Source organism: Lineus longissimus, chromosome 3, assembly GCF_910592395.1.
Source record: "Lineus longissimus chromosome 3, tnLinLong1.2, whole genome shotgun sequence".
Classification (NCBI taxonomy): Eukaryota; Metazoa; Nemertea; class Pilidiophora; order Heteronemertea; family Lineidae; genus Lineus; species Lineus longissimus.
The window spans coordinates 20,307,014-20,325,131 of record NC_088310.1 but is presented as its reverse complement, the minus strand read 5'-3'; the positions used below and the strand labels follow the sequence as shown (position 1 = coordinate 20,325,131).

The following is an 18,118-nucleotide window of genomic DNA, read 5'->3' as shown; positions in this document are numbered from 1 at the left end:
ATCCGACATGTCCGAACCCAGCGCTGGACTCTTTCTCCCGACGAGCGTCCGGCGAAAAATGGGAGACCGATGCCACTCATATCGTCGTTTGAGTATCCAATGTTAATCCCAACCGGCCAATAGGCTACCAACTTTCAACAAATTTGCATGCATGATGCCGCACTGTACTAACTGTATTTCTATTTTCCTGTGTCACTAGTACATACGAACGGACTTTGCTATCATGTAAATTATGCGTTCTGGGAAAAGTCTGGATATTTTATGCGTCAAAAAGTTTGGACATTAAGCGTCAGCGAGTGTTTTAACATTTTGCGTCGATTTGGGAATTTTTGGCTCTTGGAGGTATGATGAAATTTTGGACATATTGCGTCGACGAAAATGTGGGGAATTTACTGTTTACAATATAAATAAATACAATGTACCTTAAATGTTTAGCTTGCAGAATTCTCTTCGCAAACAACAATACCAACACCTGTGGAATGTTTAGTTGACGGGTGATTTCTAACTGGTTACCTCTCCTTGAGGAAAATGATGGCTGGACGCAGGAGAATTATGGACGGATGATTTACCCGATAGAATGTATGCCATTCCGAATATCTCGGAAATGCGAACAATGGTTAGAACGCGAAGGTTGCGCCCAAACTAAGGAACAGATTCGCTATCCGCTAATTAGCGGGTTATGATATTGGCAATTCCATAAAGATTTTTAACTAGACAGCTGGTCAATCATCCCCAACTTCAGCGCAACACTCGGCACTAATGACAGAGCTCAGTAACATGTGCCAGGGGAGGAGCATATATAGACTCATAGACTGACTCTGGTATTCGAGGACGCTGGTCAACGTACCTTACAAGGAAGTCAAACAAGTGGTTTTTTAACTGCAGAACTTAGCAGATTAATGATGAAAATCTGTTCTATTTTCTTCCTTGGGTATATGAGAATTGGTTTGTATGTTCATCCTTCCGGTGAATAATGAAGTAACTAAAGTAACTAACTTTTATTATACTCAAGTTTATGATTTTAAATGAACTTCTTTCTTGCACTTAAAGGAGGAGTACATAAACAAGGGTTGTTCAGGTTAACAATGTAGATACATGATGTTTGCGTTGTTCTTGGAGGACAGTTCATTGGATGAATTGGCAAAATTACACTAACATTCTGCAAACTGCGTGTTGTGCACTCTACACTGGCACTCTGTAACTATCACAAGTGCCACCTCAGCTGCTCAAACATAACGAAATGGCAGCTTTTTACATAGGATGATAAATCAATCTTTTGGAAGGCAGAGCCAAATTTCAATCAGAGCCCTCTTTCTGTCGAAGACTCTGCTGGAGACTGCTGATCCTTTCATTTATCTCACTCATCGATAACCCCTGAAATATAGAAAATCAACTGAGTCACAAGCTTGACTAGGCAGTTATTCCATTGAACTTCCTATACACCAGGAGATGGACATTGAGTAAAGCACTTTAACCACAGGTGTCTCTTATGGTAAATAGCTGACTTAGGCAATAATTCTCCACCTGAGTTAATCCCTCTTTCAACTTCGCCAAAGTCGATAGTAAGTCACTAAGTCCTCAACAGGTTTTCTTATACTGTCATGACATTATCCTGCACTTTCGGTGAATCAACCCAATAACAATACATCACAAACTATTACTACAGAACAATTCCAACCTACCCTGTAGATATGAGTCGTGCCATCGTGGAGGCTGCTTGGCACTGGCGAAGGATCCTTTTTGGCTTTCTTTGGAGCTGGTATCTATGGAGAGAGGACTACGACATGAGCAAGAATTGACTTAGCCAGAGCTAGATGTAATCAAAAATATGTACAACAAGCTCGCTTGTATGTTTTTGATGTATTTTAGAAGTATTCAACTGAAAGCTACTCACTGAATTAAAATATTCTGGGGACAGACTCTCCAAATACAAAATTCTTTCTTCCAGCTCCTTGATCCTTTGAAATAATTCAGCCGTTGATATATTATTCATGTTGTCTGAAAAAATAATGGTACAATGTGCAGAAAAAGTAATAAAATCAACTGGAGTGCACATTGTAATCAAAGGATGGTTCACATACCAGACAAGAGATCTTTTTGTCACACATAGCATAATCGCAGGTTGCGGAGATTTAAATTGCTTGTTTGTACGGTGATCATCAGTGCCTCTGAAGAAATCATTACTGTTTACGGAAAGGCTGACTATCTTACCAAGGGTAACTGTCACAATGATGGAAATTTTTTCACCCAAACCTACAAGGGGGATTGACAGCATTTGCTCAATTTTTTCAAATCAAAATCCAGCAGCAAACAGTTACCTTGTCTGACTTTCATCCCGAGATGTTTCTCCATGTTTTGAAGTCTGTCATGAATGGCATTGGTTAATGTAGCAGACGACTGATCAGTGCCAAGATTTGGTGGCTGGTCTTGTAGGCTGAGGTCATAATTCATGCGGGTCTGTGGGCCCCATGAGTTTACCACCCGAGAAACTGGAAGAAACAATACAGTGTATTCTATGAGCTTTTTTTCCAGTTAATGTCATAATTAAATTTGCCCAAATATTTATTATTAGAGCTACACTAGTTGACCTCACCTTTAAACACAATATTTTAAGCATGAGTCCTAAGAGTTGTAAATTTTCTCACCTTTCACATGGCCTTTGCCCTCGGAACCTGCCATAAAAACTGCATCAGTTCGGGCACAACTGTTTTCTGGCTCTGAAAGATAAAATGCATAAGTGTAAGACTCGAACAGCAAAATGGCTTCCAGCTTGAATTCTCCACACAGGATCATTGAAAAATCACTAAACTGCAATAAACAGTGCACTAGAACAATGTAACCTTAGGCTTAAATGATATTTGTAAGCCATGTCTAAAACCGCCTTGCAACAATAGCAAAATCATGGAGGTCAGCTTTTTTGTGTTGCTACAGGTGGCAGCACCTGGTGGCGTGCAATGGAATTATCCTCCTGGCCACCGAAATCCAATAGCCAAGTTGTCCTTTGGGAGTAATTACTCATGTGCATTCTTAGTATTTTTCTGGTTTCAACATGTTAGCACTTTCATTTGGAACATCTGCTCGTTTCATTCTCATCAATAAATTGAAATGACCGAGATACCAAAATGGCTGCACCTTGTCTGACTTTCTACTACTTCAAAGTGTGAAGTGACTGTTTCAGCACATGTCTCTAAAGTCCTTCTTGTTCAACATTACATCTAAATACCTCATATAAAAATTTCGTGGATCGCTGTGATGATTGATAGTGCTCATGCTCTGAAGGTACTTTTTCAAGTTCAATGGCTATAAAGTTATAAAGGAACTAATGTCTTATTCAATGATATTAAATTGGTGCCAAGGTACTATTTGACGATGGAATTATAGCGGATGCCACTGTGGAAATTGTAAAAAAATAGTATATATACAGTCATTAGCCAAACAATCAACAAGCCGGAGTGGTCTTTGTTTTGTACTGAAAACAGCTCCAATTTTTTCTGTTAAAGTGACTCTTGTTCAGTGAAAATATTCTGACTTGCATCTTGAGACTTTTGTCGCCTACTGGCATATATTAAATATCGATTAAGGATCAATTTCTTGATATTTAAAAAAAGAGACACACAGTTATTTGTAAAATGCCACTTGACACTAAATATACTCCCGAGGGTCATAAAACACCTGATGCCCTACCTCAGGGACCTGATACGCACTGGAGAGTAGGGGTTTGGTCAATTGACCTAATGATCCAGAGAGAAAAAGGAACTGAGTACAAATCTGGGAGCAGTCCTGGTCTTTGAAACCATGTGCCGCCGGAGTTGGAAATACCATTAGTATGTCAGTGCTCTATAACAGGATTGCCGGCATTTGAGAGCCAAATTCATCTCCACCCTGATTGGTTAATTCTTGATGCAACTCAACCATGACTTACCAAATGAAGAGCTGGAAGACTTCTAGTTGGTAAAAAGCATAAAAATGTTAGTTGATCCAAATCTTTCAAAACAAATGGCAGCCAAAGAACCTCATCACTTCACTTCGTTTTAAGAAATACATTAAAACGTGTTGTTCTGATTTTTCCTCTTATCAATGAATCCAAGACTTAGTCTAGACTTCCACCCAAAAAATATTGATGGCATGAGCGGAAAACTTACTCACCAGTATCAATGGAGAAGACACTACAAAAGTCCCTTTTGTTGTTTTCATCCACCTCTTGTTGTTTTTTCTCAATAAATGCAGTGATCCGCCGTTCAATCTAGAAAAAAAAGGTTTTCTGAGATACTGCCTAGTAATCAAATTCATCTTCTGAACGACCTTGGTGACAGGATATCAGGTTTGGTATATTTGACAGACAATGTTCACTTTGACTATGAGCCCTTTTAGAATACAAGTTGATACTTCCCTGGAGGTTCTTTGATCATCTAATCAAGACCGCTCAGGTTGTCTCTGATCCACATTTTTGCCCTGGACAACAAACAGAGTGCAGTCTTGGAGGACTACATCTAAGTACTACATGTACTTACAACAGAAATCTTACCTCTGACTTATCAGCTCTGACCTGCACCAAACTTGGATCAATCAACCTCTTTTGTTCAACCTCTGTTTTTTCTTCAACATGGTCTCTTCCAGCACAATGGCTCTTTGGAGTTTGGCTTGACTGGCTTTCCTTCAAGGTCTTGAGAACATCCTGTAAAATGAAAGTAGGATTAATTATCAAAGAAGGCTTTTTCAGAGAAAAACTAAACGTGGGAAGGCAGCTAATTAATTGTCCCAATTCATACCTGCAGCTGTTTCACCACTCTCTCCACATAACTAGTCAGTGCCTGTGAACTCATGCCATTTGGTATTTGGACATCTTCAGAAGATGGCAGGCCATCAGCTATTTTCACCTAAAAAGACATAATTTCAGAAGTATGACATATGCATGAATATGCGTGCAATGTCATGAGGAGTATTTCAAATTGTGCCAACATTTGCTATGTTTAAAGTATGCTATAAACTAAACGAGAGAAGGATTATTGGAGAACACTGTGACTGTCACAACCACCTCAGTTTTCGAAGAGCAGGCCAATTGGAAAACACTGTCACAACCTGTCACAACCACCTCAGTTTTCGAAGACACTCTGTAGGTGGCAGCACCATACGTTGCCAAGTACGAAAATCCCAACAATAAACCCGTGCGAAAATCTACTGTATATAGAAATCTGTATGATTTTCTTCAGATATAAGGCTGTTTGTAGGACAGAATGATATCATTGGGCTATCTCAGGCGTTACCTGGTCAAAAAAATCCCACAATATCTTCAAAATATCGCTAGCAATGTCCGAATTTTTAACTTTTTGTCCCGACATGATCTGACATCTATCGACGAACCTTGAAAACAACTGGTGCAAGTTTTTAAAAGACAACATTTCATTGGATAAGAAATGGCGATTTTGACCAATGACCGACGTCGTTATGTAAAGCTCATGGGGCGATAGTGTATTGGCAACAAAATGGCGACACATTTTATGGAAAAAATATTTTCTTGTTAAACATTGCTTGTTTTCGCTTTGATTCCAGAGACCTTTCTTCTCTATTTGTTGTCAGTTTAAAATTAGGGATTCGTAGATTGTATTGTTAATAACATCTGCTGCAATGAAAGGAGGTAAAGTAATAAATATCGTCTGTAAAATAATCAAGAAAATGGCTTGCACTCGTACTCGCCCTGTCTGTCGCTGTCGCTTTTTTAGGCTGTGCGGTGCATACCATGACATGCGAGGGTCAAGGGATGGCTGGTGCTGACTGCATGCTGTGCATTGACACTCACACTGACATTTATGATTCAATGAATTTAATTGCCAGCATGTGAGCCTAATCTAATATAAATGAGGATGATATTGTTGTGACAATTTGTAATCGACCTTGTCATGAGATGAGCCAGACAGGTACCGTAACATATAACAAGCCAATGAATGATCCATGATCGATGATGTTGTATCTTTCTAATATCATTTGCTGTAGGCCTATATCCATCCTCGCTGTCGAAGACTGGAGATATAGACAGTGCCTGTCAAGCAATTGTCTGGCGTTTTTTATTACTATGAAAACCTGTTGGTTCATTTTCCTGGCCAAGGGGGTTCATGACACATGTGTATCTGGTAAGGACCCCATTGCCCCCTGGGTTAAAGCTCTTGACTTGAAATCAGTTGCCAGTTTTAAAACTTTTCTGATCCATTTCAGGTGGTGCTAACCCCTATCCAGATCTGAAGGGTCATTTGGGGGTCAGGAGTAGTCGTAAGTATCTTGGCAGTTTGAATGGTGTGGGTTGTCTGTAGTCAAAATGTCTCTGTGAAATATCTTGTTAGGTGCAGTTGATCTGCACCCATCTTACTAATAGTATTTGTTCAAAAGAAATCAGTCTGGGAACCATATTTCATTGGGGAACAAAAAGAATATATCCTGACTCTAGGTGGAAAGAGGTTACTCAATTTCAAGTGTAAAATCTAAAGATATGCATAAATATCTCACCTTTGACTTTGTGATGACTCTTTATTCAATTTAAATATCAGGTGGTAGGTGACTTTTTGTGTGTAAGGAAATTCTCTTACAATTAAACTGGATGTGTTACTCTCCCTTTCAGCACTGTCCCCTACGGCGAGCAAGCTGACATCACAGTATATTGTTATGGATCATTTAAATGCCCACTACAGGATGATCAACAATGCAAAACGTAGGTAGCTGTTTTTGGGACTCTCTTTTGGTCATTACTAAATTTTCACAGTGCGGCCATAAATCTTCATGATGCGACTGATCACTGCAGTTGAATTTGTGGGATCCGACACTGTTGACGTCAATAATTGTGACCCTGATTTGGTTCATTTGAACTTCTTTCCGCTGTAACAAAACGTTCTTCTTTGTCTTTCCAGCCGCGATTGATAACAAAGCTCCGAAGGCTTGGACATCAAGCACCAAAAGTAAGAATCAGTCAGTTGGTGAACAAAAAGCACTGTATATACCAAGCTTCAAGTTCAAAGGTGGAAATCTTTTCACTGGCTGTTTAATTTTGATAAATTTTCAGCTACCCTTAAGTCCGCTTATCGATAAATATATAAAAGTGTAGTTCTCCAAATAAATTTGAGTTTGAGACAGAACTTTCAAGTATAATAGAGGGTACACATTGGTTCTTCTTCATACTTTTATTTAACATGTGTAAACGGTACATAGGATTCCTCTTTCAAAAGGAATTGCTTTATAGTGGCCAATTACAGCCAGTGTGAATGATGTTTTCTCTGGTTGCAGCTCGAGATCGCATTAGAAGGAATGATGCCAAGAAGAATGGTGGTGTCCCAAGTAGAAGTGCCCAAAATTCTCGTCCAAACTCCAGGATGTCCATTACCTCACGTCGGTCAATTGCAGACCAGATAGAAGCCTATGAAGCCTATTTTGTAAGTCCATTCAGAAAGCAATTGTCATCTGCCAGTTAGAGTTAGGTACAACCATGTCACAAATGTGGCTGTTGAGCTCAGATGAATGTTTCAATTCCAAGTCAAGAGTCAAGTCAAGTTCAATAGATAGAGTCGTATTGTTGAAATAGAAAATGGTTTCATAACCAGTCTTTCCTGTAATGAGGGACTGAAGTTAAGACTAAGCGTTTTACAGTTCAAAATTCACAGTGAAATCAGCCAAGAACTAGTCTCCGAGATCTAATTGGTCTTTTACCATTAACCTTTGTTACATTTGCATTGCAGAATGATGAACCAGAGATTGGAGCAATTGTAAAGAGTACTATTCCACAGCAGCATTCCCAGCCTGGCCAGGACATCTACATCGAACGGGCCAACACAGAAGACATGAGATTTGTGGATCAGATGGTATCAGACTCGTACAACAATCCAAACACATACAGGAGTCCTCGGCCCATGAGGTCCATGATTCCAGACACGATGAAAGCTGGTAGTGGAAACCCTAACGTGGCTACTCCCAGGAAGTGTGTCGCGGGTGATTTACTGGATGACCACTCCCACAAATTCAAAGAGGGCAAACCCTTCACACCAAGAACTCTGAATACAAAAAATGTCAAGTCCAAACTGAGCCAGTTCAAGTATTACAATGCCCCAAAGAAGCGCTCCGCAAGCAGCAAGGGTGGAAGCAAGGGAATACAGGAGGAGAAGTTTGAGAAGATGGAGACCATGAATACCATGGCGACAACTCAGGATTTGACCTTTGAACCCCTGAGGAGTAAAGATTTCAATCAGTTGTCATCACACCGTGAGAAGTCCGCCAATATTCCTCGCCTTGATATCAGTGTGGATCAAGATCACATGGTTTGGCTTAACGAACAAGCAAAGAAGGCTCAGGTCCGTGTTGGGTCGACTCGTCAAGATGAAGTGAAGGCGGAGAGGGCCACCGTGAACCATTCTGCTAACTTGAATCATACTGGTGGCTTGAATGATACAGCTGGGTTGGATCGCACTGGTGGTTTACGCACTTCTGATTTACGTACTTCCGGTACGTTAAGGAGCACCGGGACATATAGGAGTGGCACGCGTGCGAATGAAGTTGTCACCGCTTCTGATGCATTAACAAGGTAAGAGTGAAAATGAGGCACCTTAGTTAACCACAAGGTCATCACAAAGATACTCTGACTTCTTTATGTACCGTTTACATGCCTGTCTACTACTTGCTATGGCAGCCTTGACTGCAATTGGCTCTGTCTTTTTGTCATGTTTGAAAGACAAGGGGGTCGTAGAGCAGAGAGAAATATATTTAAAAAATTCCAAAAAAAAGACACAGAAAATAGCTCTCCCATAAAAGGCTTTTATAGCCAGTTTATATGTCAGAGTCCCTTTGTCTTGGAGAACAATTCTGACCACACATTCACAGAGTGCCACAGTGTATGTCTCGTAATATTTCAAGCCTGTTGCACATTTGGTAAAACAACCTGCGTATGTCTTCCTTGAAAAAATATAGACCACACATTTTTACTATGACTTTGAACAAAAAATTATCATGTGCTGAAGGACCAAGTTTCATTCTTATTTGTAAGCATGCAAATACATAAAATGTTATGTTGTGGTGCATGTGTGTTAAGGATATGCAACCCATCGTGCAGTCAATTTAGTATTTATTGTCATACACATTTGAAAATTGCTTCAAAGTTGTTGTGATAAAATAGAATTAAATTCCAATATTATACCCGTACCAGGCCATAGCTTTTTTCGTTGTCCTTTATATCTTAGAAAGTACAGTCCAGTAGATGTACATATTCCACGGTCAGGTGATTTATCTCCTTCATTTAATGATTCATTTTTTCAGAAAAAAACAACTTCACGAAGGGTTAGTCTGAAGGTTGACCTGGGTTGACCAACCATATCGAAGTCTTCCACAATTGATTCAGCACTAACCAAATTGTTCTCCGACAAATCCTAATTTAAACCGGTGATCCATTTTCTGCAACTTGCGACTGTGAGAGCCTTACACACCTTTGTTTTTGGAATATTGCCAACAGCTGACCTGGAAAATGCCAAAGTATGATTGCTTACTCCTCACTAGCGATGCTACTGCCAGTACATGTGTACACTCTGGCCCTGGGTTCATCTGGTCAACTGGCACCTGATCCAGTGATAATCGCAGCTGCCACAGATCTGAATCGCAAAAGATTTAAATTGTCTCTGCATATTGATTTTGTAGTAGACTATTGCCCTCATCTCTGTGGTTCAGCATAAAACAGGATGTGTCCAACTTGGTTTCTGGTTTAAATTGGGCATTTGTCATTCACTCATTGAACCACTGAGCCTTTTAACGTTGAATGTGTGGTTTGTTGTGCCTAACAAGAAGGTATTTGATAAATTGTGCTTTCAGCCATCGTTCTTTAGGCATGTCTCATACAATGCAAAAAGTGGACACGGAGTAAGTATGCGATTCATCTCATGACATAGCCTAATTGATTGAAACTCACCGCAGATGTAAACACCACATAACTTCTCATCAAATAATGCCTTTATTAACTTTGAAAGGACATTCTGTGGGGGTTTGCTCACTAAAAGACTTTGAAGCTGAACTTGCAGGACAACAGACTTGATGAACTCCTCTGTTGTATGCAAGTCTGTCTCTGTTCACCTTTCATGTCTTTTCCATCTGAGCAGGCTGTCCTGTTCTCATCTGTTGGTGTGTGTGCAAGTGAATTTGATATTCAAATAGACTGTGGTAACTGTCACAATCTGACTTACTTAACTTACGTGTCTGACAACTGTGTGTCTTCAGAATGTTCTTTCATTGTTTCATTTCTTAACCATCTGACCTTGCTAGAGTATAGACTGTGATGCACAATGCATATGCAAATTGTGGTGATAGTGCTTGGACCCTATAGGACTGAAGGAGGATAGTGTTAATTGTACTGCATGCTTGAATTTCATCAAGCAGTGAGTTTGATTGGCAGGTGAAACTGAATATATGATTCGGTCATTGAAAGTATGATTCAACATTGAAATCATCTACGATGTGTCATGGTGCACTTGTTGGCTTACCACACAACTATGAAGAGGTTTTTCTTTGGATTTGGATTGGAAGAGATGGATATTGGCGTACTACTTCACTTTGTGTTGATACTGGTTCTGCGTTTGTGCAATATCATCTGAGCAAAAGATTCCATTGAACATGTTAGAAACGTTAAGTATTTACAATACAAGAATGTTGCACCTGAGGTTGAAACCTGTAAAAGGTGTCTAAAGCTAAGAGATTGGAAATAAACTGGATTCATCCTGTCAAAATCAAATCTAAAAAGTCCTTGAGGGAAAAAGCTGTTTGCGAATTATTATGTAGTCTGCAGTGTTTTCATTTGATTTGACCAATAGATCTAAGTATTGTGTTCCATTTTATTTTTCCCCTTCCATTTTAGTTTTCATTTTGATCCGATATTTGGTTTTTGTAGTTTGTGTAGAACATTCAAAACCAATTCCCATTTGGTAGTACACCCCTTCAATTAAGAAACTCACTCGATCCCAAATGTTGTGTGTAAACAAATGGTAGATGTAGTGTAATGAACTTTGCCTAGAGCGAAGGCACAGGGTTATCTTGTCCTTATCAATCAGTATTTAGGGAGAAAAAGTTTATAAAAACTGATCGATTTTTCTAAAGATATTTGCATGATGCGTTATGCACCCCTGGCCTTGTGATACTTTGCCCGAAATTTACAGCATGTACCTGGAAGTGGAAGCATATTTGGATACTAATAACTAATCGAAAGCTGCAAGAAATGGACTCTAGGCCTTCAGTGAGATAATTAAAATTATTCATGTAGAAGTGGCATTTAGCATAGAATCACTGGTGATGGTAACACAGCTATGACAAATTAACAAGAATTGACTATGATTTTATTACCAATTATGTGTACCAGCTTTAAGACTGCTAACTGGACTAAAGTTATCTGTGTCTTAATGTTTAGTTTGGTGTATTATTGTACTAGTCTTTAGTAAAAAAATAATAACCTCACATTTTGTGGTTGTACCGTACTACTAGTAATATTTCATCAAATACATCATCTGAGCTCAGTGTTACTATGCTGAACAAAGTGTTCATATATCATTGAGATAATTGAATTCCTCGAGATGTAGATATTGTTTAGTTTTTGTCCAAGTTTGTAAAAGATTCTGCTCTTCGACAAAGAAATCATACGCTGCCAGTGGCATTGGTTATTGGTAGATAGCGTTCAGACTAACACATATCATTACACTTCTTTATTTTTCAGGTCTCAAGCATTAATGAGTGCTGGTGGAGCATAAAATCGCTTATGAAATTTTAACTGTTGCACCTTTTTTCTTTCTAGAGAGGAAGAATTGAAGTATTTGGAGTTTGTCAGTGACATCACTAGCGACGTTCTTGAGAGGGGAATATTCACAAACAGGTAACAATTGAAGAGCTTTATGATGCAATGACAACTTTCAGTTGGAACTACCAGAAAAGTAAGAACTCCCCGTCCGATGGCAGTACCGCTTTCTTTTGACTGTGAGTGATTTCTGTGGAGTTCTCCTTTTTGGTTACAGGAAAATTCGTCCCCGGATAATTCGTCCCCGGAAAATTCGTCCCCGCAAATTCGTCCCTGGATAGTTCGTCCCCGAGGATAATTCGTCCCCTAGGAAAATTCGTCCCCGGATAATTCGTCCCCGAGGATAATTCGTCCCCGGATAATTCGTCCCCAAGGAAAATTCGTCCCTGGATAATTCGTCCCCTAGGAAAATTTGTCCCCGAAAATAATTCGTCCCCAGAAAATTTTACAAAGTTAAAAGTTTCTGACTTTACTTTCTAAGACCCTTAAGTCTTGTCGAATGGACTGTAGTAGTAACTACTACTTTCGATTTTTCTCATTCAGTGTAATATCTCTCTTTACTACCCTACTAGCTAGTTACCTACCCCACTATTTTTATAGTAGGTAGAGGTAGGCAGGCAAAATATTTTATTGAAGAATTTAGAGCTTTTCTTTCATTCTGACCAGTAAAAATACTTATTTGAAGAAAAAAAAATTTATTTCGCCTGCCTACCTCTACCTACTATGAAAAAAGTGGAGTAGGTAACTAGCTAGTAGGGTAGTAAATAGAGATATAACACTGAATGAGAAAAGTCGAAAGGAGTAGGTAGTAGTTATTACTAGAAAGTAATGTCAGAAACTTTCAACTTTTGTTAAATTTTCCGGGGACGAATTATCCTCGGGGACGTATATTCCGGGGACGAATTTTCCAGGGACGAATTATCCACGGGGACGAATTATCTGGGGACGAATTTTCCTCGGGGACGAATTTTCCAGGGACGAATTTTCTCGGGGACGAATTTTCCGGGGACGAGTTTTCCGGGGACGAATTATCCGGGGACGAATTTTCCTAGAGCCCTCCTTTTTATCTCTGGTTATTCTTTCAGAGTGCTAAAACAGGTGTTTGGACATCATTTAGAGGAGAAGAAACATGAGCTGAAAATTGTAAGTTTGGTCTGTTAGCGGAACTTCTTTGTGAATACTTCAAAATGTGATTTGGTTGGAGTTGTTGAATTTGTGATGTATATGCTGGTAAAACATGAAATGATTTTATTGAAGGAATGCAAAAGAAACACATGCTGTTTGCTTTGAAGTAAATATTGAACACCCAGAGTTGACTCCTTTCCTGGATAATCCAAGGTCTGTTGTCAAGAGAGACTGCATTATGACAGCATCAGAAATGGGTAAAAGAGTACTTATCAATTAAATTCTTTACCTTCATTCATCCAGTTTAATAGGATTTTGGCTTCCTCTGTTTTCAGAGCCGAATGCGAGCCCTATTGGACAAGCTTCGTGAGGACCTTGGCATTCCTGAATCTGATGGCGAAGGAGAGGAAGACTTCGGCCTCAAAAGTAACGTCAAAATGTCGGATGAAATTTACCATGCGAGCACGGAGCCACCGAAGCCACAACCTCGGGCACAGGCACGGCATGTACAACCTCAAGTGGAAACACGGCATAAGTTTGTGAGAGCTAAGGATGAAGTTGACTACAGATCACCCGGTGGCATGAATGGTGACACTGGTTTGACTAACAAACATGCTGAGGAAACGATTTCAAGAAAAATGGAACAGGTGAACTTCTCGCAACCGCCTTGTGTGACCATGTCCCCTGATCATGGACCGCATCCGCCGCCTAAAAACGGTATATTGTCAGATGCCATCGATGAAGAGGAAAGTGTTCAAGAATCTGAGCAGAATTCGATGATGTCGGAGCAAGAGGGAAGCTTGACGAGTAACATGGACGAAATGAGTACGAATCGTTCCCTTCCACAGGAACACAAGTGGATGAAAAATGCCTCTAACTTTACAATGACTCTGAAACCAGGCCAGTTGGATATGACACTTGTCAAACCAAAGCCTCGCTCACGCGATCACAAGAGACTTGCAGAGACTGTTCCAGCTAATCCTCGTGCTAGGAGGCGGGAATTAGCCCATCATATTGAAGAGAAGCCAGATGATCTGGGAACTACGGGGGAAATGTCCACTCTCACAGATGTTACTGCCTTTGGTGAGAGCGAACATAACAGAGAGGATAAGTTTGATGTTGCATCGGTTAAGAGTGACGCCACTTTGAAAAATGAACCATTGAAAGGAAGTGTGTGCGGGTCAACACCTGGGTCTCCTAGGGGGAGTGCACATGGTTCCGTTAAATCTCATAGAAGTAATCGGGAGGCAAGCGAAAATGGGTCAGTGAAAGGGAACAGGCTGGCGTCCCCAAGGGGTAGTATTAAGCTGGGGTCTACTACATCTGTTAAGGCCTCCAATCATGCACATGATGGCTTGGCTTCTGAACAAGGTTCATCTGGTACCTTGCAGGGAAGTCTAGAGGGCTCAACCACATTCATCACAGCCGATACTATGCATTCAGCTCTGCAGGAAAGCCCTCGGTCATCTCCGAGGGCAAGGGCCCAACCATCTCCGAGGGAAAGTCTAAATGGGCCACATAATGCCTCTGTCCGTACTGCTGAGGGTAGGTCAGATTCGTACGCTGCTGAACACACTGCTGTGGCATCTGTTAAGGGTTCACAGGCCTCGATACGCACTTTCATTGAGGCCGAGGTAGAAAATGATAGTGTCTTCTCTGACAACTCTGCTGCCCTTGAAAGCGAACCGGAGGAGACTCCAAAGGGACAAAAAACAGTCCCATCATATTCCAAGAAAACCGCAAATTATGATGGAGATGATGATGACGATTTTTAAAAGTCAACTTGTTCTCAGTTCAGTTTTGTTATAAACTGTCACCGATTTATGGTTAATCAGGATTGCAAAATCTTTGTTATAAGTGGATTTTCGTTGTTTAACAGTAATGTCATAATGAGCATTCATTGAAAGATAATCTCAGGTCAGTAGCCGATTGTGACACTGCACGTTTAATATTGTAAATGTAAGCTTACTGGCATGCAATGTGAATAAGTGAAAGCAATAAGCCTTACCTATATTATTGTGCTGTGATATAAAAGTTTTAGGTAAGGATAGCAATGTTTTTGTCTTTAAACTAAGATCAGAAGATTTTGGGTGAACTTGTATTGTGAACAGGTCTGGGAAATTGATTTGGTCTACTGTAGTTATGATTGTTATGATTGTAATGAAGACAATATTGACATGTGCAGATAAGTATGTGGGGCACTTCTTGTCACATGGGTACCTGAGCACAGTTTACTCAGATATGGACTCGATTAATGTGATAAGGCCAACTTTTTCTATCATATGACAGCAATAGAGATTGTCAACATAATGGATGTTCATGTCATCAGATGTACATTAGTGGGTAAAGTCTATTCATGACTTCAGTGTCCAATTGTTTGCTTCAGTTCAGATCAATACAAGAGCATATATTTCCAGTGAACAAACGGAATACAGTACAAGTCAATGTTTTGTCTTCTATAATGCACTGTTTGTAAAAATAGTGTTGCCTTCTGAAGATATGTGTTTTACTTCAATCAGGCCAGATTGAGATTGTGTGTATAGCTATTTGATACTATTTTGAGATTTTATGGTGAATGTTGGTGCTCATGTTATTCCGTCCAGACGCTATGAGCCTTGTTACTGTGATAGTCCAATGGTTTTATTGATAGTTTTAGCACCAACTCACCCTACTCATAATAACAAGAATTAATGAAGACATATGTTTATTAATTCTTGATAATAAGCATCATTATTTCATTTATGTCTTTGTAGAGCAATATAATATTTTGATGTAATAACTGTTTTATTTATTGATACCAGTAGTGTAGTTGTATATCATAGCATCTGACCTATCATGGGTCATAGTAGTTATGCCATTCACGTCCTCTAGGGATTGAAGACCAAGTAGTGAAATGACAGAACTTGATGAGTTGTACTTGTTCTATTGTCTTCCTTGAATTGTACTGCTTGTATGTTTGTTATTTTGGGGACAGTGTGAATTGTGTGAATGGGGTCAAGCTCTTGTGTAACATGTATTTGAGAACATTTTATCCTCGTCCCTGTCTCATCCATTACTGTCCTTTCCATCTATACATGTAATAATTGTCTTGTTTTGAAACTTTCCTCATTTCCTTGCACATCATCGCTCTGCATTTGTACATGATGAGTTGTCAGTTTTGTTAAAAATTTACTGGTGGAAGTTTTGCTATTGCTGAACAAGCAAAAGGGTGGTTTCTTTTTATGTTACTGTTCACATGCTTCCAGTGCTCTGCTGACGGGAAGCATATATTGCATACATCACAAGTATTTAGGCCCTTAGCAATAGGCTTACCATAATCCATGTAACAGCTGTGCCAGTTGGGTGCTACTTGACTTAACACCTGGCTCTTAACATACAATAGTTGTGGTTACAGTGAAAATAGTTCTGTTGAATGCATGGAGACAATGTGTGTAACACTTCTAATTGTTTTTAACACTAAATTACCTTTAATCATCAAACATCCTGGAAACAATGGTGTAATTAACAGCTTAGGTCTTGTTTGTCAGATTTTGTTAAAACAGTTTGTGTGATGAGAGGACTGATTGTCGTCCTAATCAGGGAATTTTGATCAATATTAAGATTCCCTGCCATATTTCAGCAAAGCATGATTACTGTTGGGGGAAGAGATCCTGTCACAAATCAGTAATATCTTTAAGAGGTGATACTTTGAAAGGTTCATGTGATTAAACAAAACATTTGAAAGGGTTATATATAAAAAATATTTTAAGGTTAAATGATTGATATTTAAACTGCCTGTTGAAATGCTTTTGGTATTATGAGGATGTAGGATGGTAGACCCCCAGTTGAAAAAATAGAAAACAAAGATTCAGCCAGTTAAGGTTTCTTGGTCTTGTGATTCGATTGTGACAATTATTAGAGATGAACTGTATACCCGCCAAAATTATTATGAGCAAGTTTAGGTAGTTGGACAAAGTGACTTGCACAGGTTACCTTTCACTTAATGTTGTACATACATGTATCAGGCTTGATTGTATATGAAAAGTAGAGCCTTGAACAAAATATCATCTGGTGTTTGGACACCCCATCGAGTAGACATCACACACATATGTCAGGTATGAGATTGTGCAAAACCCGAGTAGCTGGTAGTAATGTTTGCTGTCTTCTAAACATAGTTCAAAATTTCTATCCATTCACTCACTGCTGCATTAATGTCCAAAATTCTGTACATGTACATGCTTATGTAAATCTGTATTAAAAGAAGAAGAATGTATAGATTTATTTGTCTAACACATCAGTTGTTGTTCATATTTTTCAGTACTTTGTATCCCCGGTTGTGACTATGTCCATTCTGCATCTCTGCAGCCACAGCAAACCTATACTCTTGGAGCAGGATGTCGCACTTGGGTTGGCAGTGACATATTATGGTAGCTGCCATTGAAGACCTGTTATATACTCCCGAGCAAGTTATTGTGACAAAGTCGTGCCCAATCTTAGGACAATTCAAATTCTGTCCTGCAGTCAACTTTTTCAGTTGATCATAATTTACTGGTTTTCTCTGACCAGGGAGATGTTACAGATCTCCATGCTCTAACTCTGCCACTCAAGATCTGTTCTAAGCAAGAAGCGAGGTATGCACAGTGAACGCTCATGTCCACCTCTTTTATGCATCTGCTGGTTAGTGACACAGTGCCACACACCATCTGCCTATCAGACCCTTGGCTGGTTTGTAGTACCTCTGTTTCTATAGTCCGCTGTAAAACCCTTTTCCTTGATGTTATCCAAATGTCCTATACTTGATTATTGAAGACGGCAAATGGATGTGACTATTTACACTGTGATGGCTGTTTGCTTTTCTAGTGGATGTGACATTGTCTTCACAGTGACATCATGCATCATTCTCCCATCTAGTGGAATGTGAAACTGCTGTCTTTGCACTAACATGACAATTTGACATTATAGTGCATGATGTGATGCTCTCTATTGCTGGGCCTATGGCTAATTGTCATCTGCATGAGATGTGGATGTGATGTGTTCTTTGTGCTGACATGGCCAATTGATTCAGAATCCAGTGCTTTCGACACTGTTTTTGCACAACAACATCTACTAGAATCAAGTGAATATCACATTGTTTTATTTCTACAATAACTGATGAAATATCAAAAGGATGTGATACTGTCTTTGACGGGCCGGCCGGGCTGTCTGTGATTATTGAGTGTA

At 39.6% G+C, this 18,118-nt stretch overlaps 2 protein-coding genes across 3 annotated transcripts; one reads left to right on the top strand and one right to left on the bottom strand.

The window, feature by feature from the left end:
• Positions 1-1,032: 1,032 nt before the first annotated feature.
• LOC135485054 (MAP3K12-binding inhibitory protein 1-like) lies at positions 1,033-5,351 on the bottom strand. The gene is made up of 9 exons (XM_064766780.1): positions 5,265-5,351; positions 4,770-4,877; positions 4,526-4,675; positions 4,147-4,243; positions 2,646-2,717; positions 2,319-2,489; positions 1,895-1,998; positions 1,683-1,763; positions 1,033-1,374 (listed from the first exon to the last, which is right to left on the bottom strand). Exons 1-9 carry the CDS (start codon positions 5,337-5,339, stop codon positions 1,297-1,299), a joined length of 936 nt encoding a protein of 311 aa, XP_064622850.1. The 5' UTR covers positions 5,340-5,351; the 3' UTR covers positions 1,033-1,296.
• Positions 5,352-5,485: 134 nt separating this feature from the next.
• Positions 5,486-17,190, top strand: LOC135484168 (spermatogenesis-associated protein 7 homolog). 2 transcript variants are annotated; one of them, XM_064765363.1, is made up of 10 exons: positions 5,486-5,635; positions 6,211-6,264; positions 6,611-6,700; positions 6,897-6,944; positions 7,270-7,415; positions 7,719-8,557; positions 9,832-9,879; positions 11,795-11,872; positions 12,880-12,937; positions 13,255-17,190. In XM_064765363.1, the coding sequence occupies exons 1-10, from the start codon at positions 5,626-5,628 to the stop codon at positions 14,692-14,694; spliced, it is 2,811 nt and encodes a 936-aa protein (XP_064621433.1). In that variant the 5' UTR covers positions 5,486-5,625; the 3' UTR covers positions 14,695-17,190. The 2 variants fall into 2 exon arrangements, with proteins under 2 accessions (XP_064621433.1, XP_064621434.1); XM_064765364.1 differs by lacking the exon at positions 9,832-9,879.
• Positions 17,191-18,118: the final 928 nt, after the last annotated feature.

Coding starts and splice junctions, on each gene's coding strand:
- LOC135485054 (XM_064766780.1), bottom strand. CDS start 5,339: ATGTCGGGACAAAAAGTTAAAAATTCGGACATTGCTAGCGATATTTTG. Junction 4,676..4,769: donor GAGTGGTGAAACAGCTGCAG/GTATGAATTGGG, acceptor TTCATTTTACAG/GATGTTCTCAAGACCTTGAA. Junction 1,375..1,682: donor GCACGACTCATATCTACAGG/GTAGGTTGGAAT, acceptor TCTATATTTCAG/GGGTTATCGATGAGTGAGAT.
- LOC135484168 (XM_064765363.1), top strand. Junction 9,880..11,794: donor ATGCAAAAAGTGGACACGGA/GTAAGTATGCGA, acceptor TTTTCTTTCTAG/AGAGGAAGAATTGAAGTATT. Junction 11,873..12,879: donor AGGGGAATATTCACAAACAG/GTAACAATTGAA, acceptor TTATTCTTTCAG/AGTGCTAAAACAGGTGTTTG.